At 34.1% G+C, this 27,350-nt stretch overlaps 1 protein-coding gene across 1 annotated transcript in view; it reads left to right on the forward strand.

Moving 5' to 3' along the window:
* aacs (acetoacetyl-CoA synthetase) overlaps nt 1–27,350 on the forward strand; it is a 46,135-nt gene that overhangs the window by 6,112 nt on the left and 12,673 nt on the right. The window contains exons 4-11 of the mRNA XM_051110095.1: nt 902–1,015; nt 6,110–6,207; nt 8,737–8,851; nt 8,958–9,039; nt 10,294–10,444; nt 13,206–13,286; nt 16,268–16,392; nt 23,698–23,762. Of these exons, the coding sequence (XP_050966052.1) occupies nt 902–1,015; nt 6,110–6,207; nt 8,737–8,851; nt 8,958–9,039; nt 10,294–10,444; nt 13,206–13,286; nt 16,268–16,392; nt 23,698–23,762 (831 nt within the window). The remainder of the gene's footprint in view (nt 1–901; nt 1,016–6,109; nt 6,208–8,736; nt 8,852–8,957; nt 9,040–10,293; nt 10,445–13,205; nt 13,287–16,267; nt 16,393–23,697; nt 23,763–27,350) is intronic.

Here is a 27,350-nt window from a genome sequence, read left to right on the forward strand (position 1 = left end):
TATTTATTACTTTCTATTTAAAAAAAAGTTTGGTATTATTTTTAAATTTCTATTTTAAAACGTATGTATGTATGTATGTATGTATGTATTATTATTATTATTATTATTATTATTTCTTTTTTTATATTTAAATTTATTTAATGTCTTTTTAGCTTGTTTGAGATTTGTAAAAGTTAAAATGAAAAAACGTGTTTGTTTGTTTTTGGCTTTTTATTTATTTATTTTTTTGTTGTTGTTTTAATTTTTATTTACTTTCATTGAAAGTCTTTAGCATGTTTGAGATTTGTAAAAGCTAAAATGAAAAAAAAAAAAGGTTTTTTTTTGACTTTATTAAAACACTTTTCTTTATTATAATAATAATAGTATTAATAATATTATTATTTAATGTCTTAGCATGTTTGATATAAGTTAAAATGAAAAAAAATATATAATAATAATTTAATATATAATACTTTTTTTGTTTTTGTTTTGGGCTTTTTATTTAAAAAAAACTTTTTCTTTCTTGTTATTGTCGTTGTTTTTATTTTAATTCATGTTTATTTTATTTATCTTTTTAGCATGTTTGAGGTTTGTAAAAGTAATGAAATTGTAACAAATGAAATTTTTTTTTACAGTTACAATTTTTGTTTTTGTTTTTTTGGGCTTTTTATTTTAAAAAACATTTTTATTTATTTATTTCCTTTATTATTATTATTATTAATGCTGTTGATATTTTATTTTTTATTTAATGTATATTTTTTTCTTTATGAGCATGTTTGAGATTTGTAAAAGTTCAAATGGAATTGGGGGGGCTTTTTATAAAAAATATTATTTTCTTTATAATAATAATAATTATTATTGTTGTTGTTATTTTTTTTATTTAATGTTTAATATTTTTTACATTTATTTAATTTGTTTGTAGCTGAGGCGAATGAGGAGATTGTCAAGGTGACTTTCGGAGAGCTGAGGCGTGATGTCGCTCTCTTCGCTGCCGCCATGAGGAAAATGGGCATCAAAACTGGAGACAGGGTCGTAGGTGAGCATCACCTCCTTTTCTATTTCGTTTTGTCTGTCACTTATTATTTGTATTGTGCTTTTTTAGTCACCCATTTGACACCCACAGGACAGTAGTGGGATGAGGAAGTAACATCACAATATTCAGTCAGATAAAAGAAAATCTACCACACTGTTTTGTATTGCATCAGGCCTGGGAGCTCTAACCTGTTTTTCTTGCCCTCTTTCATTGCTGTTTCATTCTGTCCTTGTTTGTCTTCATGAGTGTCCCAGACTATCGCCCCTGAATTCACAAACTCCCCTTTCTGTCTCAATTTTGGGGTTCAGCCAGAGCCATTCATGGCTAAAAATGGAGAATAAGAGGGGTGCAGTTATACCGTGGCAGGTCGATTAGTCTTTTCAAGCAGTTTGTGTGCAGATCTAAAACTTAAGTGCTTTCAAGCAAGCTAAAGCTGGAGGTTGGTTAGAAAGTTCAGATGCTTAATGTGTCTCCACCCTCTACTGTGACAGCATGTGTGAGTAATGGTGTCTTAATGCGGGTGTTGTGAGACGTCATTCTGCTGACGTCATTCTGCTGATGTCATTCTGCTGGGTTCATTATCTGCAGTGCTATAATGGCTGTAAATGGGAGGAGGCCATTTCAGTGACATACAGTACATGCATAGATTTATTCATACAAGTCCCTGTAGAGTAATAGAGGGGAATAACAGGGTTCGTACAAGGTGCTTGAAGTACTTGAATTTGACTTTTTAAATTTATGACCTGACTGTTGAAAAGTAGCAATATTGCTGAAGAGGTACTTGAAATGTGCTTGAATTATTAAAAGACAATGTATCTTGCTTACTGACAAAATTAAACACTGCAAAGTAGTGTTTCAAGCGAAACACTTCATTTCAAGTGATTCATTAGCAAAAACCAGATCATATTAAAAGAACCATTCATTTTTGAGTTTCGACATCGCTTGTAATTATTTTAATAAGCACGTGGTGATGGGTGAAACGGAGCTTGTGAAACTCTAAATCAGTTAAACCATTGTGTTGCAAGATGATTCACTATTTCGAATCGCTCCAATCGGGTCACATATCGCATATCATTTGGTTTAGCTTGGAACTTTGCGTGTTGCGAGTCGTTTAAACTTCAGAGCGTGGATTTCGAATGATTCATTATTTTGAAACGCTCCATGTCGTGAATCATTTGATTCAGTTCTGGACTGTGGAGCGTGTAAAGCAGTGGCGGCTACTGGTCTGTCCAATAGGGGAAGCTCATTTTCGGCCTACATCATAAAATTGTCTATTTATTTATTCACAAGAATGTGCCTTATTGTCATAAGTAAGTCACAATGCAAACAATCGTAAAAAAAAAAAAAAAAAGCTTTAGTTTTATTATGCAAAATATGATGTATTTTTTCTTTTAGTCAGATGCTACTATATAGTATAAATATTTTGCAATTTAAATAAGGTTATTATGGAGATTTATTTATTTATTTATTTATAAAGTATTTTAATAGAAATATAAGGTTTCATTATGTTATGTTAAAAATTTTCAAGATTACTATATATATATATATATATATATATATATATATTAATTTATAGTCATCCTCCATGTTAATATTTAATGTAGTAATCTATATATATATATATATTGATTACTACATTAAATATTAACATGAATGAATGAATGAACGATCTAAAAAAAATATTAAACTCTGTAAAAGTGAAACAAGGAATGTGGTGTATAATTGTGTGAAATGTATGATGAAAATCAAGCAATTTCGCCAAGCAAATATAAAGAAATAGGTTGCAGCAGTTTTTATTTCGACTGAACTTGAGAAATCCGCGATGGGACTGAGCGCGAATAGCTTCAGCGATTCCTTATAGTACAAAATCGCTGTCAGTCAAAAGGAGACGCAATCTTTCGACAGACCCTCCAATCATCACGCAGAAGCTCGGAGTCCAGGCCAGCCCACTCCTCATTCACCCCCAGAGACGCTGAGCGTCCGTGGGCGGGACATAATCGCAGCGTTTATCCAATGACCGTCTAGTTTCAAAGCACTGAAAAAAAACGTTCAAAGCAGCCCCATTGAAGTCAATGGACGCTGGGCTTCAACGGGGAAACGCACTGTGACGCTACGGGAATGTATGAGAAGAAAATCAAGTCAGCCGACCTGCTATATCTAACTGATTCTGAACGAAATTGTCTTTGAGATGAACGTTTTCTAACGCATTTTTAGTCAATAAAATGTTAATACAATAGTACATAATTTGACCATTAATTTTGTGACATTATAGGGGAAGCTGAGCTTCCCTTGCAGTCTTAAAGAAATCGCCACTGGTGTAAAGTAAATCATTTGATTTAGATCAGAATGGGTTTGTGAATCATTTAGTGAATTGAATAATTTATATCAAATAATTTGTGATGCGCGATTTGAAGTCCCAACCGGAACTTCGGAGCAGGTTCGCCAAACGTTTGCTTTAGATTGGAACTTCGGAGCGTGGATTGGGAATCATTTGTTTCAGATCATGATTTCGGAGAGTTTTTTTTTTTTTTTTTTGACTGTAGAAAACATCGAACTATTAGTGCAGTACAGTTATAAAGACAAAAAAAGAAGAAAGTAAGAAAGTATACACATACGTCCCTTGAAGTTAGTAAAAGTGTAGTATATGTTTTAACATTTTGTGCTTCATTTCTCTTTTTTTAGAATTTGAAATGGAAGACATTGTTTGAAAAGTGAGATCTCTAAATGAAGTCCTTGAAAATCAAAAAAAAAGTACACTCTAAAAAATGCTGGGTTAAAAACAACCCAAACTGGGTTATTTGGCAACCCAGCGCTGGGCAAATATTGGATGGAACACAGAATATCAGCCTCGCGTTTCACTCGTAGCTAAAAAGTGCCGTGACTGACTCCAAAAACTGCCCATAAACAAACAGTACTGACATTAGAGAACATATTTTAAGATTAAACTCAGTACAATAACGAATAAAATTCTTTTATTTTATGTTCAAATTCAAAAGGTGTTTCCATCCTGCGAAACAACCGCTGCTGATGCAGCTGACTGACATCTCGTCCTTATGTTGCACTGTGTAAAATAATACAATTTACAGCACAGTAAAAACGTTAAATGAACTAAAATGTATACAAACCTTTATTTCGCTGAAGAAGTGCAAATTGGCGGCGCTGAAAATTGAGCTCTCCTGTAGAGGACTCAAAAAGCCCGCGCTCTGACTTTAACCTGGGTAAAAATATTAAAAATAACCCAATAAAATGACCCAACGGGCACAACCCAGCATTTGAGTTAAAAAAATAACCCAGCATTTTTTAGAGTGTAGTGCTTGAAAAGTCCTTGGAAGTCCTGGAATTTCATTTTACGGTATCTGTATGAACCCTGGAATAGGCAAGATGGTACAGAGATATATACAGTTACACTTCATGATTCAGATATTATGTGTGCTCTTCTTTGGAGACAGATTTGAAAAATATTCTCAGGAATTGAATCAGTCTATTGTGAACATTGTCGAAAGTAAAAGTGGTTCATTGACTAGATTTTTAGTTATTTTAAAGAAAATGTAAGTGTCCTCCAAAGAAAAAGTCAACATTACAAGGTTGGCGCAGGGTGTTGCTTTGTGGTTGTTAGTGTTTTGAGTAGCTGCTATGACACTGCTAGTCGGTTACTAGGCTGGTTTCTATATGACTACTTACTTACTCAAGTAAAAGTTTGATTCCGGAAATGTCTTCAGTTGAGTCTATGGGATCACTTTTTATTGCTCATTTATGGACTGCCAGATAAAATTAGTACATTTAAGATATTTTTAATACATGCTTACTGCTTTTATCAATATAACTTTTCATTTAATTTTTATTTATTTATTATTATGATTTTTTAAAATATTTTGTTGGAATATAAAGTTTAATTTGTAATTAAAAAAAACTATTGTGGTTAAAAAGTATATAAATCAATCATTTTGCTAGATAAGATTCCTCATCTGGGGTCTTGTAGAGCCCTTTGAAGCTGCATTGAAACTGCGTTTTGGACCTTCAAACCATATAGTGGCCACTGTTGTAGTCAACTGTATAGAGAAATCCTGGAATGTGTTCCTCAAAAAATGTAATTTATTTGCAAGTCATGAACATCTTAGATGACATGGGGGTGAGTATATTATCAGGACATTTTTATTCTGGAAGTGAACAACTCCTTTAATAAAAAAGTGGCAGTATCTCAATTTAGATGGCTATGAAAGTGTGTGTACATGTTAATACAGCTGTGTAAATTCCTGTACTACTGTGCCTTTTTTATAAGTATGTCTACGTGGATGCAGACGTGTCTGTGTGTTCACAGAGGTGTGTCTGTTTTGAACGTGTGTGCGTAATGTGATGTAAAAGCGTAGAAGTTTACATAGGCTGAGTGTATCGATCCTGTTAGGGTGTGCAGCTGTGTGTGTTCATTTATAAAGTGTTTCTCTGTGGAGTGTCCTTGTCTGTCCCCTTGATTTACAGCGTGTGTGTATGAGTAGGAGTGAATATATGGGCACTTTGCAGATGAGGCCAGGGTTTATTGCCGCAGTATCATTTAGCTAATGGACACCGTTTCTGTTCCGTGTCACTTTCTGTCTTTCCTCTCTCTATTTCGTTCAATACACTTAAATATCATTTACATTTAAACTACGTACTTTAGGCAGGTGCTTTCTTGCCAAAGTGACTTGTTGAGGCGATAATATTTACGTTGAGCATCAAATATAGGCACAAAAACTCAGGGCTGAAAGAAGAGGAGTTGCAATTAAAGCTTATAAGAAAAGACAACGAATGATAAATTTTATAAATTCTCTCTGAGAAATATAGGCCTACTTCCTTTTGAAGTAAAAATTCAAAGTGTGTTTCATGTAGTAGTTCCATATTAGAAGCTGTATTTATCATTTCCCCCTTTTGTGTGATATTTTCAGTGACCCTCTCTTTTGGCAATATAATTGCAGTGTTTCTGAAGATCATTTAATGTATTGTGCCTGCTGACTGCTCATTAAAATAATTTGCATCTCTTATGATTCATTCTTGCACAATTCACATGATCTGTTGCTGTTTATATTGTCATTTTGTGTGATATATTCTGTCTCTTTACCTCAGGATATCTTCCCAATGGGATTTTTGCTGTCGAAGCTATGCTCGCTGCTGCCAGTATAGGTGCCATCTGGAGTTCAACCTCTCCAGATTTTGGTGTCAATGTAAGAGCTTCACATGCATTATGGCTGCTATTTTACCATATGGCAACTATAATATATATATTTTTCAATTATATAAAATATGCAATGAGTGTGTAGCAGCCACTTATAATTTTTCTGTGAGACGTTGATCATCAAAACAAGTAAAATATGCGTTTATTTTATATATATATATATATATATATATATATATATATATAATGTATTAATATTTTTCCTACCAATTTAAAGTTTGGGATCAATGGAAGCCTGTTTCCACCACTGAATAAAAAATAAAAAGGTTATTGCAACTTTTTATCTCACAATTCAGATTTTTTTTTCTCAGAATTGCATGATACAAACTCACCATTCTGACTTTATCTAAACTCACAATTGCAAGAAAAAAACACACAATTCTTTTCTTGCAAATGTGAGTTTGTATCTCACAATTCAGATTTTTTTTTTGCGATTGCAAGTTTATATCTCACAGTACTTAATTTTTTCTTAATGAAATTGACTTTTTTTTTTAGAATTGTGGGAGAACTTGCAAATTGCGAGTTATAAACTCCAATTTTGAGGGGAAAAATAGCTGATATTTACTTAGAATTATGAGTTTAAATCTTGAATTTATGACTTGATTACACGCAGTTGCGAGTTAATTCAGAATTTCAACTTTATTTCTCAGAATTGCAACTTTTATAGCTGCAAACGATTAGTTGCGATTAATTGGTTCAAAATAAAAGTTTATGTTTGCATACTGTATGTGTGTGTACTGTGTATATTTAAAAAAAAAAAGGAAAAGGAAAGGAAAATTATGTAAATATTTAAATGCACATATATATTATATATATAGATGTAAATATTTTACATATAACATTTTTGCTTAATATATATATGTATGTGTTTTTTTATATATACATAATAAATGTACACAGTACACACACATATAGTATGCAAACATACACTTTTAATTTTGAATTGATTAATCGGGACTAATCGTTTTGCAGTTCTACTTAATTTCTCAGCATTGCAAGTTTATGTCTCACAATTCTGAGAACAAAAGTCAGAATTGTTAGTTTGTATCATGTAATTCAATGTAAACTCGCAATTGCAAGGAAGAGGACTCAGAATTGTGGGATGCAAAGTCGCAGTAACCTTTTTTTTTATTATTATTATTAACTTTTTAATTTTTTAACAGAAACGGGCTTCCATAGGGGTCACTTAGATTTTTTTTTGTAAAGTAGTGTTTTAGGCTCACCAGTGATGCATTTATTTGATCTTAAACACAGTAAAAACAGTAATATTGCTGAATATTATTACAATTTGAAAAAATGTATTTCTATTTTAATATATATTTAAAATTGTAATTTATTCCTGTGATGCAAAGCTGAATTTTCAGTCTTCAGTGTCACATGACCCTTCAGAAATCATTCTTAATATTCAAGATTCTTTGAATAGAAGGTTCAAAAGAACAGCATTTATTTTGTAACATTAAAAATTTAGTTTTTTAATGCTGAATAGAAGTATAAACTTCAAACATTTAAATGATAACATTTTAAATTCCAGATTATTCATTTTAATAAATAATCATTTAAAAAAATTGTGACACTGGTAGATGTGATGTGGAGAAATCCTTTTGTACTGCCAACTGTTACCAGATGTATGAATATCAGATTTAGACCTCGGCATAAAGAATGACCTCGAATACCATCAACTGCCGGGCATTGCTCTACTGCGCTGACCCGGCATTCATATGCCCACACGCCTTCATACTTACACTGGGGCGGTTTGTTTTCGTGAGATTCCACTTTGTTCTAGTCTATATATCCCACAAATGAAAATTAGTAAATATAAATTGAGTAATATTCCACTGGTCATATTATCGCAACATGTCTGCCCCCATGTACAAAAAAGGTCATCTAGCCATCAGTTGTCACTCTTCAAATGTGTGACCTGTTAGCTATGTCAGATTTCTGTCACACATACACACACATTACCTCTCGCTCCTGACTCTCTGTCTCTCTTTCACATACACTCTCCTATGAGGAGATTAAAGTAAGTCTACAGCCCCCTCAGGGCTGAGGTTATTCCATAAATAGGACAGGCTCTAGCAGATAAAGCAACATAGATTCACCATGGCTTATTGACTGAAGTAAATTCAGTATGTACATTGCTGCCATCTGTGGTTAAGACAGGGTACTACAGCACATTACTATTATTAAGTCCTAGTAAAGATCCTTCAGAAATTATTTCAGGAAACAATTCTTATTGTTATCAGTGTTTTTTCAGGATTCTTTTAGGAATAAAAAAGTCTTAAAAAAAATCTGTACTTTTGATAAATTGAATGCATTGTTAAAAACAAAACAAAACAAAAAAAAAAAACTTCTGTCTGACCCCTAAATTTTGAACTGTAGTGAATATATAGCTTGCAGTGAGCAAAATATTGTATATAATGCAATTTATTTATTTATTTTTTAAATATATCCTATTGTATGTGTAGCTTTACCCATGTGTTTTATTTTATATCGTTCATGTGTCACTTTTCATCTTCAGGGAGTTCTAGACCGATTTTCTCAGATCCAGCCCAAGCTGATATTCTCAGTAGCAGCTGTTGTATATAACGGCAAGCAGCACGACCATATGGAGAAACTCCAAAACGTTGTTAAAGGTATAAAGCACACATTTGAGCCCACAATTGTTCCATCATTTTGTCTTGTTAATATGCATACATTTCATGGATCCTCATATATATTTTCCCCCGTCATCTCTCTCAGGTCTCCCTGACCTGAAGAAGGTTGTGGTCATTCCATACGTTCGCTCTCGACAAGAGACTGACCTCTCTAAGATTCCCAACAGGTCTGTGCATGAAGTGTGTTTTCAATCATATTTCAATATATCACATTTCTTTTTATTATATGTTGCACTGATGCTTCCATTTGTATGTAGAAGTTCAATTCACTTGACAAAATATATTATTTGTAATTAGTTTTAGGTATTATTGTACATTTGTTATTGTGTGTATATATATATATATTTTTTTTATAAATTTTATTTTTCTACATGCATACACAAGCATTTAAAATTTTGGAGTTGGTACAATTTTTATTTTATTTTTTTTAAAAGAAATGAATAATTTTATTTGGCAAGGATGCATTAAATTGTTCAAAAGTCATAGTAAAGACATTTATAATGTTACAAAATATTTCTAATTCAGATAAATTGTTCTTTTGAACTTTCTATTCATTAAAGAATCCGGAAAATATTTATTACAGTTTTCACAAAAATATATATCAGTTTCAACACTGAAATGAACTGTTACTTGATCACAGGGATACAGTTTTAAATATGTTAAATAGTGAAGTTATTTTAAATTGTGATAATATTTCACAAAATTATTGCTTTTACTGTTTTGCATTATTTAATTAAATAAATGCAGCCTTGTTGAACGTAAGAGACTTTTTTGATAAACAAAATTGACCAACCCCAAACTTTTAAAAAAGTGATTTGGTTGTATTTTATGAAACATATTCACTGTTATGTAACCGTGATCATGATAATTCATATTTAATAACTGACTATTATTGTTATAATTGCATTAAAACTGTGGACTACTACTTAGCACACACATTAATTTGTAATCTTTCTTAAAGGGATAGTTCATACAAAAATATACTCATTTACTCACTCACATTGTTCCAAAACTGGATGAATTTCTTTCTTCTGTTAAACACAAAAGAAGATATTTTGAAGGAATTTGGTGCCTTAGTTAGTCAGTGGCTACCAACAACTCTTTGATTTCCAACATTCTTCAAAAAAATCTTCTTTTTGAGAGAACTGTCCCTTTAAGATGGCTGAATACCCTGTGAAATCCATTGTTAGGGCACTATTTGCTGATTGGAATGTACCTCATATCAATAAATGTTGAATGTTTGTTAGCCTTGTTAAACTGGCAGAATAGACCAATTCAGTCTCCACTTTTACTACTTCAACTACGTTTTATTTTCTCTCTCAGTGACAGCTGCTGCTGTCTGTTCAAATGAGATCAGAAGTGGAGTTGTCTGGTTAAGATACAGTCAGTCCTGACTCTGTCTCCTATACTTTTTCTGTCAGTGTGTTCCTGGATGACTTCTTGGCCACGGGTAAAGAAGGGGATCAGGACCCTCAGCTGGAGTTTGAGCAGCTGCCGTTCTCTCATCCTCTCTTCATCATGTACTCTTCTGGCACCACAGGAGCTCCCAAGTGCATGGTGCATTCTGCTGGGGTAAGTGCGTGTGCGCACTCAAGACATTGTGCAGAGTCCAATTTGATATATTGTACTCTGTGCAATTACTACTTGATTTATGTATTTTAGAGCGCCTCGTACCAAACATGATGTACAAAGAAAGAAAATACGGATGCAAGCATTTGTTTTGCAGGTGTACAAATATCATCAACTAAAAATTATTCATTTATAATGTAGGAACATATTGATGCTTTTTTTTTTTTGCTTAAAATTTTGAGTTTGGGGTAGTGTTTTTAATCATTTTTAGTTAATTATATAAATGTATAATTTTTTTGTTCTTGTTAACTGAAATGAAGCAGAAATTAAATAAAATGTAAATATTACATGAAAACCTGCGACAGTGTTTTAGTGGCACAGTAAAAAGTAAAAAAAAAAAAAATATTGATTACAGTCGTAATATTTTGAAGAGAAAAATAAAAACCATGAGAAATATTTTAAGAAAAAAGTGATAATTACAAGAATAAAGCCAGAATATTTGAGAATAAGGTCAAAATTATAAGAATAAAGTCGAATTATGAGAATAAAGTCAAAATATTTTAGAAAAAAAGTCAAAATTATGAGAATAAAGTCAAAATATTTGAGAATAAAGTCAAAATATTTGAGAATAAAGTCAAAATATTTGAGAATAAAGTAAAAATTATGAGAATAAAGTCGAAATATTGTAGAAAAAAGTCAAAATTATGAGAATAAAGTCAAAATATTTGAGAATAAAGTCGAAATTATGAGAATAAAGTCGAAATTATGAAAATAAAATTGAAATTATGAGAACAAAGTCAATATATTTGAGAACAAATTCAAAATGACAAGAATAAAGTCAAAATTACAAGAATAGTTTAAATATTTTGAAAATAGTCAGAATGATGAGAATAGTCAAACTATTTGAGAATATAGTCAAAATATTTAAGAATAAAGTCAAAATGATCAGAATAAAGTTGAAATTACAATAATAAAGTTGAAGTATTTTGAAAAAGTCAAAATTATGAGAATAAAGTTGAAATATTTGAGAATAAAGTCAAAATCTGACGAGAATAAAGTCGAAATTATTATAATAAAGTTGAAATATAAATATTTTAAGAATAAAGTCAAAATTAAGAGAATAAAGTTGAAATATTTTGAGAATAAATTTAAAATTATGAGAATAAATTTGATATTTTTAACATGGCACTAATTATGTATCTATATCTATATATCTATATCTATCTATATATTTATATCTATCTATCTATCCATCTATCTATACATATTTAACATTTTTTACATAAAAAGATTTTTAAAATAAAGATAACAGATGATTAATAAATAAAATGAACAATAAGAAAATACAGATTCTAATAACACAAAAATGTAAATATAATTAAAAAGGAAAAAAAGAGAAGAATAAATAGATGATGCAGTGCATTTTGTTTCAGTTGATGTACTAAAATGACTAAAACTGAAATAAAAATAAATTAAAGCTAAATATAAATATTAAAAAAATAATAAAAATAACAGCATGTAACAAAAATCTAACTAAAGTAAGTATGAAAACTGAAAATAAAAAAATAAAAGGTAATTCAAAATATTAATAAATATTATACTATTATAAATAATACAAGTAATACTAAAATAACACTGATTTGGTGGTGGCACCAAATTTTAGATTAGTTATTAATATCGTTGTGGTTAGAATGTTGTAGTTATAACTTAGGTAGTATTTCGGGCTACTAAGTTTACCCCTCCACTTGGTTTGTCTTGAACTGCTGTGTGATGCCAAAATGCAGCAGCTCTTGAATCGCCAACATTGACCACTAGATGGCAGTAAGAGGCAGTTTTAAAACCTGTAAGACACTATAAGCCAGATGCAATTGGGATGAGCAATTACGTGCACCATTCTCATCCCTTCTGAATGCATTTCCTATATAATCCCGGCGTTAGGGAAACAGCAACTCACATGGGTCTAAATCAGCCTTTCATTCCCCACATAGGCACAATTTCAATTCAAAAATCAACATTGTACAGAGCATTCCTCTGAAAAATCAGTGAAGGCAAAAGCAGTGTAATCTTTTAGTTTTAGTTCTTTTAGCTTCACAATCACACTTCGTATGCGCTTGGTCGGTGTGTGTATAACACTGTATTTTTCATTTTTCACAGCTTTTCCCTTCAGCCTTTTTGCCATTTGTGTCTGACGCCTCTCTTGCGTGCTGGATAATTAGAGCGCACAGTGTATGAAAACACACAATCGCACATGTACGCATGCAGCCGCATTTTCTCTCTTCTCGCTCTGTGGATGATCAATGTTCAGTGTGCCCTTATGAAAACAGTATTCGTGTCGGGTTATGGCAGTTAGCGAATGAATGAACACGCTCGCAATTAATGCCTTCGCTAGGATACGTGTTAGACGCTTGTTGCAGGGCATGGTGTTAGAAGAAAAGGAATGTGTGGGGTTTTTTAATCCATGCAGTGTCACTGATCCTTTGGTTCGCTAATTAGGTCGTTCCTTGCCTGCCAGAGTACTTCTGAACGTACAACACCAGCGCAGGAGAAAGAACTTGAGAAGAACGAGATCAACAAACACAATTGTTGACATAACAGACCTCTAATTTTACTTTTCTTAGCTGTTTTTTCAGTCAAGGTGATTTGTAGTGGATGTATGCAGTCCTCAAGTTCACACAGATGTCCTAGCAAAGTAACCACAGGTGTAATTTATCACATTAACTGTGAAAGTTTCACCAGTCTGACCCTTTTGTTCTCTGTTCCCCAGGGCACTCTCATCCAACATCTTAAAGAACACATTCTCCATGGCAACATGACCTACAATGATGTCATCATATATTACACTACGGTATGTATCTGCCATCTTAGATGCAGAAACTACAAAGTCATGGCGGAAAACAGCACGTTTCTCCTATTTTTTAAATGTGTACCTTTTAAAGCAGTTTTCTTTTTAAATGTATTTTAAAATTAATTTTAAATAATGTATTTCTGATGACAAAGCTGAATATTTATCAGCCATTACTCTAGTTATCAGTGTCACATGATCCTTCAGAAATCATTTAATATGCTGATTAGCTGCTCGTTTCTTATTATTATCAATGTTTACAACAGTTGTGCGTCTTAAAGGATTAGAAAGAAGATTTCCTGATAATTTACTCACCCCCATGTCTTCTTTAATTGAAAAGAAATTAAGGTTTTTAAGGAAAACATTCCAGGATTTTTCTCCATATAGTGGACTTCAGTGAGAGCCAACAGGTTGAAGGTCCGAATTGCTGTTTCAATGCAGCTTCAAAGGGCTCTACACGATCCCAGCTGAGAAATAAGGGTCTTATTTAATAAAACAAGCAGTCATTTTCTAAAAAATAAAATAAAAATGATAAACTTTTTAACCACGAATGCTCATCTTGCACTAGCTCGACCTCACGCATTACTTGGTCGCATTGGAAAGGTCACGCGTGATGTAGACGGAAGTACCGACCCAGTGTTTACAAAGCAAACGTGCAAAGAAAGTCAAATGTCCTTTACAAAAAAAGGTAAAATGGGGTGATATTGAGGTTAGAAGAGAAAATTAGATGGAGTTTTTCACCTTACCCTACCTAAGTATACAGACAAAGCACTAACCTTTCCATGACCTTTCCAACGGGACTACATAATACCTGAGGTCAAGGTAGTGCAAGACAAGCATTTGTGGTTAAAAAGTATATCAATTTGTATTTTTTTTTTAGAAAATGACCAAGTATTTAGCTAGAAAAGACCCTTAATTCTTAGCTGGGATCATGTGGAGCCCTTTGAAGCTGCACTGAAACTGCAGTTTGGACCTTCAACCCACTGACTCCAATTAAAGTAAACTATATGGAGAAAAATCCTGGAATGTTTTCCTCAAAAACGTTTTTCTTTCCGAGTGAAGAAAGAAGACATGGACATCTTGAATGACATGTGGGTGAGTATATTATCAGAGAATATTTGTTCTGGAAGTTAACTAATCTTAAGTCTTTACTGTCGCTTTTGATCAGTTTAATGTATTCCTGATTGAAAGTATTTGTTTCTTCCAGACTTTTGAACGTTAGGAGTGTGTAGATTGTGTACTTCTACAGATATTCTAGAACACCTTGTGTTAGTCTATGATTGATTATTATTTTGCACCACCCCCACAGTCTTGGTTATTACATAGAGAAAACAAAGTAATTTAAGAGGCAGAGAACATTATTACATTTTGATGAAAGATTATAAACAAACTCTCTTCTTTAGGATAACGTACACTGATAAATCATTCACATTAACACTAGGGATATTTATTAAAGGGGTCATGAACTGAGAAACCAAAATTCCATTGATCTTTTGACATATAAGAGGTAGGGTTGGGCCAATAGACAATGCCATCGTCCATCGCAGATGGCTGACAGACATCACAATGTTGAGGGGGCATCTTGATCCCATCGCCCTACCCCACCTCAAATGACGTGTTCTACAGAACCCCTAAAATGAATAAATATGAGATGAGAGGAAATACACTGCCCTCCAGAAGTTTGGAAACACCCTAGAAAAGTGGGGTTTTGGACAATATTGGCATGAATGCTTTTTAATTTGTGCTAGTTTTGCACTGATAAGGAACAACACAAACTACGAAAACATTTTATTACATAAACAATTTATACATAGAAAAAACTTAAATTTTCGATTCATCAAAATATTAGCAGCTATTACAGCTCTGCATAATCTGGGCCTAAATTCATTGTATTCTAAACTTAATTGGCAATCAATTGTTGAAGTTATTAAGGTGTGCTGACCCAAAAATCTTTGAAAAACCTGGCCCAAGTTTAAACCAGTAACAAGGCATCACAGCTGGCAAAGGGGCATGTCTGACTTTGACATGTATATTGCCATTATTATGTAATCAAAATGAAAATTATTATTGCTGGTCCTCAATTATAATGTCAAGTTACTTTAATGTATCGTCCAAAACCACACTTTGCCAGGAGTGTTTCCAAACTTTTGGAGGGCAGTGTATATATTTCAATACTGATTCTCATGCAGTTATATCGTTGGGTAATTATTCTGTATATAAATTGCGGCCATCAGGGAGCCGCTATTAATATGAATACACACTGACTATTTACTTTCACTTTCACCCCCACTCCCCGTAGATGTTATCGTCCATCACAATATTTGACTGTAGATATCATCCGATGCCAATTTGGTAGACATCGCCCAATCCTAGTAAGAGGTCATTGTACTATAAAAACATCCTGTATGTTTCAGAACACAGATCTTTGAAACGTTATTCTAAAAACAACTTGTATTAAAGGCAGTCTGCCAAAACGACAGCTTTTGGAATGTTCTGCTCTATGATGTAATAGTGTGGATAAGCCCCGCCTCTGCAGAAGAAGATTTTGAACCTAAATCACAGCGGTATCCATCTATAAGGGAATTAATGTACACTGTTAGCCAATCATAGCAGTGGGCATTTACTTTTGGGACTACAATCTGCCACACTTATGATGTTTGTGATGTAAAAATCTTGATAACATTACAAGTGGACCTCTTAGAATGGTACAAAATAAAAAACAAAGGCAGTTCATGACCCCTTTAATAAATCAGGTTAACATGATTTTCCATAATGTTTTTGTTAGGATGTTTAGTAATGTTTGCAAACTGAAGGTACACATAATTTGCCATGTCCGGACAGTCCAGTCTGATATTTGGGTTGAAATGGTCCTTTTTGAACAATCTTTGCTGAGTAGTTTGTGTGTTTACCCAATTTGGTCAATCTCAGGACAGAAATGTTTTCTCTGACCCAGTCTAAAAGTAGATCTCTCTTTTTATCTGCAGACGGGCTGGATGATGTGGAACTGGCTGGTGACTTCTCTAGCCGTTGGGGCTTCTGTGGTCCTGTATGATGGCTCCCCTCTTGTTCCCAGCGCCAATGTGCTCTGGGACCTTGTAGACCGTCTGGGGTAAGTAAGTCTGTGTGTGTGAAAGACACTCTATAATGAAGGTGTCACAGTCAGGAGCTTCAGTCGCTCGTTTTTTTTTTCCTCATGCCGTGCTGTAATTGGCTGAGGTGTGGCAGTGCTTATCACCAGCATCTGCTGTGCCCTTTGTGTAAATGACACCGTATCACCACGGCAACCTGATTTAAAGAGATGGGTCTAATTGGCCACCTCTAATGTGGCATCGAGCTCCTTTCAGAGTTTACCTGTTATTGATCAGAAATGATCGAAGTGCAACAGACACTGGAGTTCCTTTGGATCACACTTGATGTGTGTGTGAGTGTGCTCATTTTCAGCTCCCTTGGCTACTGGTGAAAGCCTCTATTCTTAACTCTCATTGTCTCGCCTCTTCCCAAGAGGAAGAAAATAGAGACGTTTTTGCAGCAGCTTTTGGGAAAGCCAAAAAACACACATTTTCATTACTCACCAGACCCATTTGTGCTGCTTGATTTCCTTCAGAGACATTATCATTTTTAAATGTTTAATTAGGGTTGACTGTCAGTTAAAAATAATGTATAATGAATTACAAATTAATATAATTAATTACACTACTATTGAAAAGTTTGGGGTCAGTAAGATTTTGTAAAACATTTAATCAACAAGAATGCATTAAAATGAACAAAGACAACAAAGACATTCTATTTTGAATAAATGGGTTTTTCACAAAAATATTAAGCAGCACAACTATTTTCAACTTTTCAAGTTTCTTGAGCAGCAAATCAGCATATTGGAATGATTTCTGAAAGATCATGTGACACTAAAGAATGGAGTAATGGCTGCTTTAAAGGAGTAGTTCACTTTTAGAACAAAAATTTACAGATAATTTACCTACCCCCTTATCAGCCAAGATGTTCATGTCTTTCTTTCTTCAGTCATAAAGAAATTGTTTTTTGAGGAAAACATTTCAGGATTTCTCTCCATGTAATGGACTTCTATGGTGTCCAAGAATTTGAACTTCCAAAATGCAGTTTGAATGCAGCTTCAAAGGGCTCTAAACAATTCCAGCCGACTAAGAAGGGTCTTATCTAGCAAAACGATTGGTTATTTTTGTAAAAAGTACAGTTTATGTGCTTTTTAACCTCAAACACTTGCTACTAGCTCTGCATGAACTCTGTGTATTCCAGTTCATGACAGTTGGGGTAGGTTGAAAAACTCCCATCTCATTTCCTTCTCCAACTTCAGAATCGTCCTACATTGCTGTTTTACATTTTTTTTTGTAAAGGGTGTTTGATGAGCCCATTTAGAGCCCTTTGAAGCTGCATTTAAACTGCATTTTGGAAGTTCAAACTCGGGGGCACCATAGAAGTCCATTACATAGATAGAAATCCTGAAATGTTTTCCTCAAAACACGTAATTTCTTTACGACATGAACATCTTGGATGATGAGAGGGTAAGTAAATCATCTGTACATTTTTGTTCTGGAAGTGAACTTATCCTTTAAATAAATAAAATAATTTTTAAATTGTATTATTTCACAATATTGCTGCTCTATTTTATCTTTGATCAAATAAATGCAACCTTATGAAAATGAGACATGAAAATGAGTACACGCCCTAAATTTTTTTAATAGTAGTATATGTAAAATGCCAATGTAATTATTTTAATTGCAGAAAGCCCCTAAATGAAGAGTAAATTTTAAGATATAACACTGTGGCAAACAAGCAAAGCAAGAGTTTATTTGATTTACAAATAATTAAATATCACAGTTTCTCCACTCTGTCTGAAGTAAAGTTCACACATGACACATTCTAGCATTTATTCTGTACTTTTTTTAATTGATGGTCTGTTACATCTTTTTTTTTTTTTTTTTTTTTTTTACATTTCTCAGATCTTAAAAACATCTCAAAACCCCTGCGTTCAGTTCCATGCAGTTGCATTCTGTCTTGCTATTTTAAACGCAAGAATGCATCCTGTGTGAACTGTTTTTGAGCAGCCTGCTCTCTGCAAATGTGATTTGGCGAGGCGTGTTGCCTTTAGTAGCAGCTGATTTCAAGCTTGAATTGCTCCAATGGTAGGAGTATTCCTAATGTGGACTTTACATATGGGTCAGGGGACATGCTTAAACTGTTATGTTTTTTAATCACGTTATTTTATATGGTTATTCAATTTAACAGTCCTAATTTTAAAAGGCAGCTCTGATTTGCATCTGAGCGTCTCTGTATTTCTGCCTTTGTAAGTTTAGCTTTAAGTTAGAGCCCTGTTGGTGATACCAATTACGCTGTTTCCCTGCGCAGTTTTAGGGTTTGTTTAGAGTTTATTGAGATAATAAAAAGATGACGGCTCTTTTTTATAATAGTTAATACGTTATCATTTAGTGTAGATCAAAACCACAACCTTTTATGTCTTAATTCCAGTCAACAGTTGATGTGCCTGCTACCTTTTTTTCTTATTTGATCATCTCTTACATTCGTGTTTGTCACAATGCAGAAGAACTTTTTTCTGCTTCCATTTCATCATAACTTTAAGAACTTCCAAGTAGTCAACCTCAACTGGTTCTGAACCGTTTTATTATTAGACTAGAAGGATGTTTACATGGCAACTTGTTTTATTTCAAAAGAGCAAGATCTTGTTTTCCATTGTTTGGTAATACCAAGTGGTTTAAGTCACAGCCTCTGAACTGAGTGCACACTACAGGACAAAGTTTGATCCTTTTGATCTTTTAGTCTGTATTCAAATATTGCAGATTGTAGTTCATACCCATTGACACTGGTCTTGGGTACTACGACACATTTAAAGCTTGCTTCAGACTTTGTCAGGCTTGTTTCAGACTTCATTTTGTCTTTAACTGTGTTCACTATCAAGCAAGAGGGCAGTAATGAGCAACAGCCAATGAAGCAGTGAGTGAGAAAGGCATTGGGAAACTGGAGCAAGAATAAATAGAAAAACATCAAACTGTTTCATCTGTGTTTTTCAGATCTGTTTCCTAGTTTTCCTGCTCTGTGCAATTCTGTATAAAACAATCCCAAGCTTATCCTTCCTGTTAGCTGTTTACATAGTCAAGGAACACTTCTCCCTTTGCCTTGTAAGTAAGTTTGTGAGGGAATATATTCTGGGATCATTGCTTCAGTCGAGGTCTGCGATCAGCTGTGTAGCGTGCGCAGGGAAACATTTCTGTGTACTTGGCTTTATTTGATCACGCTGTCCAAATTTGTCACAAACAGAGACGAATAAAGTTCATAACTTTCAGACTGAATCAGCCCATCTACCCGTTTTGCAGACAAGGTGGAACTCTCCCGGTGTCCACTGCATAATGAATAAAACATGCTCTCTCTTTCTCTTTCTCTCTCTGTTGTCCCTCTGTGTTTAGACGTATGAATATACTGATCTTGGATTAGCTTTTATCTTGTTCTGCTCCCTTTTCAGGTTAATTGTGTTTAATGTTTACAATTGATCAATATTCAATCAGAAGGCAGACGGGGTGTCCATGTAGATGAAGGAAAATCCGTAAGGGAATCCTATTCTGGACAAAAGGGCCATTGTGAAACTTGGTCATGCTAGACAACTCTTTCTTTGTCCCATATTGTCATTGTGGGGGAAAAATAGCTCCTGATTTTGGTCTTTTATAAGATAGACTAAGAATGGATTATGTTGAAGTGTAAGATAATGGACACGGTATGTTCCCCATAGTCCCTCTACGACTATGGGGAACACAATCTGTTTTAAATTCAGTCCATAGTGTTACATTCACTGAATCTTATTTTAGGTTGCTGAAGCCATCTACCTTTGTTGGAACAAGTTAAAGGAAAAGTTCAGTTCCAGAACAAAAATGAACCAATCGATTTGCTAGATAAGACCCTTCCTTTTCGACTGGGATCGTTTACAACCGCATTTGGGATCATTTGAAGCCGCATTTAAATGACATTTCAAACGACAAGTTCAAACTCGGGGCACCATAGAAGTGAAGCGAATATGGAGAAAAATGCTGAAATGTTTTCCTTAAAAAAAAACATTTCTTTACAACTGAAGAAAGAAAGACATGAAAATCTTGGATGACAAGGGCGTGAGTTATCTGTAAATTTTTGTTCTGTAAGTGGACTTCTCCTTTAAATAATATAGATATTTCAATCTCTGAATTATTGTAATTATTATGTTTGTTTCCTTAACTATACTGGTAGTACCTTTATTGCTTTTGCAGGGCCACCTTTTTGTCAAGTTTAACTCCAGCACACCTGTCTGGAAGACCTTAATTAGTTTGTTCAGGCTTGAGCTAAACTCTGGTGAATCGTGGCCCTCCAAGTGCTGGATTGGACACTTTGATATGCACTATTAAGCTGGACCTTAACATAATTGGGGGCTCGTCCGGGATATGAATTGAGGTGGTTTTAAAGTCAAGAGCTTATTACATTCCAGATGACAATTTTTGTGACCCTGAATCTCTAAACCATAATAAGGGTCAATTTTTTTTTTTTTTTTTTTTTTTTTTTTTTTAAATTGAGACTTACAGATCACCTGAAAGCTTTCCATTGATGTATGGTTTGTTAAGATAGGACAATATTTGGCCGAGATACGACTATTGGAAAATCTGGAATCTGAGGTTCCAAAAAAATTAAAATAGTGAGAAAATCACCTTTGAAGTTGTCCAAATGAAGTTCTTAGCTATGGAAATTACTAGTTAGAAATTAAGTTTTTGTCTTCATGGAACACAATCTTTACTTAATATCCTAATGATATTTGGCATAAAATAAAAATCAATAATTTTGACCCATACAGTGTATTTTTGGCTATTGCTACAAATATGCCTGTGCTACTTGTGGTCCAGTGTCATATTTATGTATCACTACACATTTGGGGCCAGTGAACTTTCCATGACTTTAACAAAACATGTTGAGTTAAAGGAATAGCTTTAGAGAAACCTGGATCTGAGTGTTTCCCAATGCTTCATTGGTGATAGCTGATGGATTTGCCCTGTGAACTTCTAACCTGTTGGTTATAAACCCAGATCCTTTCACCAATACTTATCCAGTAAATATCAGGTTAAGATCTGGTATACGCCTATATGTTGTAACAAAAGTCTAAATGAATTGTATTTGCTTGAGATTTTACTTCTATAGGCCAAACTTGCTTGTCTCATTTGCCAGTTGTAATTTTCCATGCGCAGATGGGGACAAAATTATGTGGCTTATATGAAATGAGCTGTCTGAATATTTAGATGAGCTTAACTTCTTTAATATTAGAAAAATGAACAACCCCTTGATAAGTTCTATGGATAGACTGTGCAGTAAATCAGAGGTCCATGATGCTATAAACGGAAGGAAGATCAGTGGTTGGTCATATCATTTGATTTGTACTGGCAAGTTTTCCCATTTTTTCCCTGACTGATATCTTGCTTGTGAAATCACGTTCCATTTCATTTCATATACAATTCCCTTCCAACATCCTAAACGACCCATTACTAACCAGACCTTGCCAGCTGCCACCAATCACAAGCAAGATGTTGTCATGGCACCTATCCACATAGGGCACGTTTCTTGTTGGACTCTACAGAGGGTGAAAACCTCTAGTTTAAATGGATACTTAATTACGTTTATGTTCAGCTTTTGATATTTTACTTTATATATTTTATACTTTATACAAGCTCCCTGTGATTGATCCTTACTACCTTTCTGGGCCTTGAATGTATCAGTTCGTGTGTTAAACATGTTTTTGCAGTCATGGTTCTGTTTCAATTGCTTTTAGGGATGGGCAGTTTCATAACACTATACAACCTGTATAGTAAAAAGTCTGCTTTACTGTAAACTTTCCGTAAACACCGTATGAAACTGTGCTAGACAAATGGAGATTACACTAACACAACCTTGTTGACAGCATTTAAGCTTGTCTGTGCTCTTTAGATATTGCATTGCCATGACCTCCGCCCCCTGATTTCTGACCGCGAGTGATTCCATCAAGAGATGGCTGACCGATGCCTCTGCAGGTCAACAGGCCGTTTGGATCAATTCCACCTCATTGACACTGAAAGTGTTCTGCTTTTTGTTCTATAGTGGAAGCGTGGAAAACTAAAGTGCTGTGGAAATTAAGTTTTCATATTTCTCTGAGATGTGGCCTAGTGCAGTGATTCCCAACCAGGGGTGTGTGTACCTCAGGTTCTTTAAAGATGCTGCCCTTTATTGTAAGAAAGCTATTTTGTTTTTATGCATTTAAAATTGGTGATTTAAAATCACCTAATAGGAACCACATAGGAATCATGGAATCCAGTCATAAAAACGGAATGTACAATTTAACGTGGAATGTCACGGAATTGATCAAAGTTTGGACTAATTAATCAAATATAGGTCATTATACTTAAATCAAATTGCGATATGGACTAGTATCTGAAGTATTAAGCCACAGAAAGATTCATTAAATATGAATCCTGCATGTTCTATGTGTCTCCCGGTCTGAATGAATGAATGACCCGCACAGAGGCTCAGTTTTGTTTACTACTTGTACCTAAGCGTGCTTGATGCTCGCGGTGAATTTAGCATCTGCCGTCTCACTAAATGAGGACATAAATACATGATCAACATCTCCAGAACTTCTCTGAGAGTCACTTCATGAACATTTTGCCATTTCATTTGAGTAAAACTAGCGTCATATCATACATATACACACAGAAATCTAAAGGAATTCACGACAACCTGTCAAAATAAAAGTTTGACTTTACTTGAAGACATCGTGCCAGAAATAGGCCTATATTACTATTATTTAGTAGAATGTATGTGATACTACTACGACTACTGTTGCAAAAAAATAATAAAACTTTATTTTTTAAGAAATTACACAATATTTCTTCCATGTTTAAATTTTAATAGGAAATCCCATTTATCTGCCAAAAAATAAAATGTGTTTGAATTTCATGAATTAAATATTAAATTAAATCAATATTTTATGCCTTCATTTGATAAGCAGAAAAATTTAAATGCACAACAGAGAATTTGTAAGGGCGAAAAAAAACATAAATAAAGGTTGTTTTTATCCATTCAAATGATTAGACATGCTAAAACAATAACAATAAAACATAAGGTGAGCAAAAAATAAAACATTTCATTGAGCTCTAAACATAATTTTTGTTAAACTTTTAATAAATTGATGTTAAATTGTATAAATTTCATTATTTTAATTAATTAGACATGCTTTTTGATTAATAGAATTTAATTTAACCATTCAAAAGGAGTACAGAAAAATTTAAATGGATAAAACAGAATCGAGAAAAATTTAAATGGAAAAAAATAAGAAAAATAAAACTATTAACGTCCATTTTTGTCCATTTGTTTTATTGTTTACTGACAGAATCACGATTTTTGGGACTGGAGCAAAATGGCTGGCTGTGCTGGAGGAGAGAAATCTGAAACCTGGTAAGCTGCATTGAATTCCAATCCCTCTGTCTTCTCTCTTACGTTTCTTCCCTTTTTCTGTCATAACAATATAGTCACTATACAGTATTTCAGTAGTCAGTACCAAAACCAGTGATGATTCATGTTTTTTAATATCATTTGTAATACCACTGCAAAAACATGTTGTTGATCACTCTCCTTTCTTTAAAGAGTCAGATATTTATATTATCAGTATTAAAAATGGCATATAACCAAGTGTTTTTTTTTTTTTTTAGTGAAGTAAACATTACTTCAAATTTTTCAATTAATTTTTCACAGTCATAAAAAATGACATAGTAGACAGTGGCAAGTAGGGCTAGATTATATGACCTAATAATCAAAATCTTGATTAATTGAATTTTTTTTTTTTTACTTTGATTATGAATGTTTTTAACGCTGTTTATTTATTTATTATTATTATTATTATTTTTGCCCTCGTAGTTATAGGTCTGACTCATGATCGATTTTGCCTGTGATCTTTCTCACAGCAATCTTGTCCTGTCACTCTATATGCGCAAGTATTTCCGCTAGGCCCCGCCTCTGTCTCTAAACTGACATTGATGAGCGGTACTGCGTGTAAAAGTTTAAAATCTGTTAACTTGACAGTGCGTCTTAAACGTACCACTCACATACAGTCATGGCTAAAAATATCGGCACCCTTGCAATTCTGTCAGAAAAGGCAACACTTCTCTCAGTTAATTGTTCCAATTGCAAATGTTTTGGTATTCACATGCTTATTGTTTTTGTTTGCACTGCAACAACACAAAAAAAAAAATGGAAAAAAAAAATGGACGGGACAAAATTATTGGCACCTTGTCAAAATTAGAAATAAGAAATAATTAAGAAATAATTGCTTTTCAAGCATGTGATGCTCCTGTAATTTGTATTTAGACAAACCTGTGGCAAGTAACAGGTGTGGGCAACATAGCAATCACACTTGCAACCAGTAAAAAATTAAAAGAAAAGTTGACTCAGCCTTTGTGTTGTGTGTCACACTGAGCATGGAGAAAAGAAAGAAGTGTAAAGAGTTGTCTGTGGATTTAAGAGAAAAAAATTGTGGAAAAACATGGACAATCTCAAGGCTACAAGTCCATCTCCAGAGATCTTAATGTTCCTGTGTCCACTGTGCGCAATATCATCAAGAGGTTTACAGTCCATGGCACTGTAGCTAACCTCCCTGGACATGGACGGAAGAGCAAAATTAATGAAAAATTACAACAAAGGATTGTTTGAATGGTGAATAAAGAACCCAGATTAACTTACAGACAAATTCAAGCTGATCTGCAGACACAGGGTACAACAGTGTCAGCTCACACTATCCATCGCCATCTGAATGAAAAGGGAGGACACCACTGCTGACACAAAGGCATAAAAAAGCAAGACTGGAGTTTGCCAAAACTTATGTGACAAAACCACAATCCTTCTTGGAGAACGTACTGTGGACAGATGAGACAAAAGTTTGGTAAAGGACAAAGATGTTCAAAGATGTTTCGCGGTTGCTTTGCTGCTTCTGGCACTGGATGCCTTGACAGTGTCATGTCTCCACCAGAGGTCATGGGTCTTCCAGCAGGACAATGACCCAAAACACACTTCAAAAAGCACTCAGAAATAGTTACAAACAAAGCAATAGAGAGTTCTGAAATGGGCAGCAATGAGTCCAGATCTGAATCCCATAGAACAGGAAGAGATTCATTTTAGTTATTTTTTCCAAAGGGGGTGCTACCAAATGTTAAGGGTGCTAATAGTTTAGTCCAGTGCATTTTTTGGGTTCTGTGTGGAAGTGTATCAGATTTGACTTTTCTTCTCAGTTTTTTTGTGGTGTTCCAATGCAAACAAGAAAAAACGAAATAACTGACTTGGGAAAATTACGTCAGGGGTTTTGATTTTCGGTTTCAATTACTTTTTGATTAATGGCCCAGCCCTAGTGGCAAGTCTATTATACATTTACACTGCAAAGCCTAATGTTCTAATCTTTTTTTTTTCTTGCTTGTTTACAAATCTACTCTGTTTACCTTGTCAGAAAGCACTTTGTTGCACATGTTTGACTATTCATGTGCTTCTGAGACATGTGCACCAAACTGAGTCTGTACTTGTTACTTCCGATACTGTATAAAGACTAATAAATGTATATGTATGTTTTTCTTAGCTTCAATTTGCTTCCAAAGTACTGTCTTTTGACATCCCTAGTACACATTAATTTCTCCACTTTCTCTGCAGTCTCTAGATGCCACTGACTCATTCACTAAACCGTGTGTGCGTGCTTGTGAATATTCAACAATAATGAGACAAACTGAAAGTGAATTAAAATGCAATTTACAGTGGAAGATGAAGTTTATGCATAACGACTACCATGAGAGTGATCAAATTAGTGGTCTTTTTTTTAAATAAAGAGCTACTGCAGGAACTCTTCTGATGAGGAGACACTTTCATGTGCACCTGTGGTTTCCCATGCAGGGATTGAAAACAGCTTGAAATGAAAATCGACCCTGTTTGGTCAGGATGTACAGCTACTTAAGAATATTCATCAGTGGGAAAAGATGTGCCAATGCTAATCAGCCAAACCCTGACATCTTGGATGTAACTGGTGCTCTGTAAATGAAATTAAATTAATGTTCAGTCAAATTAAATTAAAGAAGATATTTTGAAGAATGTGGGTAGCCAGACAGTTGCCTGTTAGCCATTGACTTCCATAGTGTTTTTTTCCATGCTGCTGTGTGGAAATCAGTGGCTACCAACTACTATTTGGTTACTAAAATTCTTCTAAATGTATTCTTTTGTGTTCAACAGAAGAAAAAAATTCACATTCATATTCAATGCTTCGTGAATGCTAATTCATGTTGTCTTTAAAGCTGAAGCTCTTGGTGTGTTTGAGCTGTTGGAGGAGTTAGGGGATTCATTTGTTTTGCATGTGTGTGGTTCAGTGGATTGTGTGTTGGGGGTCAAAGACGTGCTTCCTGGCCCTCTGCTGCTCCCTTTGGCTGCTTGACATTTCAGAACGACACCTGTTAGCCTGTGGGGTGTGGCACTGGCTCTGATAACCAGGGCGAGAGACCCTCTCTACACGGGACCCCAGACGGGTGGCTTGGCATGTTGCCTGCATACATTTCAGAACAGTTTAACGCGGTTCATAATTCTGATCACTGTGAGCCGTACCCATCTGCCTCCAGACTATAGACAGTCTGAAAAGATGACAGCGAGCTGAGCTTTATACTTCAGGACTGTTTATAATACAATGTATCATATATTGCGCTTGACATTTTACATATTAATTTGAATAATAGTGTTTAGGGTTGCAATTAAATGCATGCAATGGTTGTTGCAAAAAAAAAGCACTCAAAACAAATAAATTCCCTAACTCCTCCAATATATCAAACACACCAAGAGCTTCATTTTTTAAAGATGACATGAACTGGCGTTCACGATGCATTGAATATGTTAGCTACAGAATGAAAATGTAGGGAGATCGATCTGAAGTTGTATATAAGTATGTATGTATGTGGCCTTTATTGTTGATCTTCTTTTGAGGCCTTGGAAGCTATAGTATTTTTGTCAGGAAATACCAATTTTTTT

Source organism: Labeo rohita, chromosome 5 (assembly GCF_022985175.1).
Source record: "Labeo rohita strain BAU-BD-2019 chromosome 5, IGBB_LRoh.1.0, whole genome shotgun sequence".
In the NCBI taxonomy this organism is placed as follows: Eukaryota; Metazoa; Chordata; class Actinopteri; order Cypriniformes; family Cyprinidae; genus Labeo; species Labeo rohita.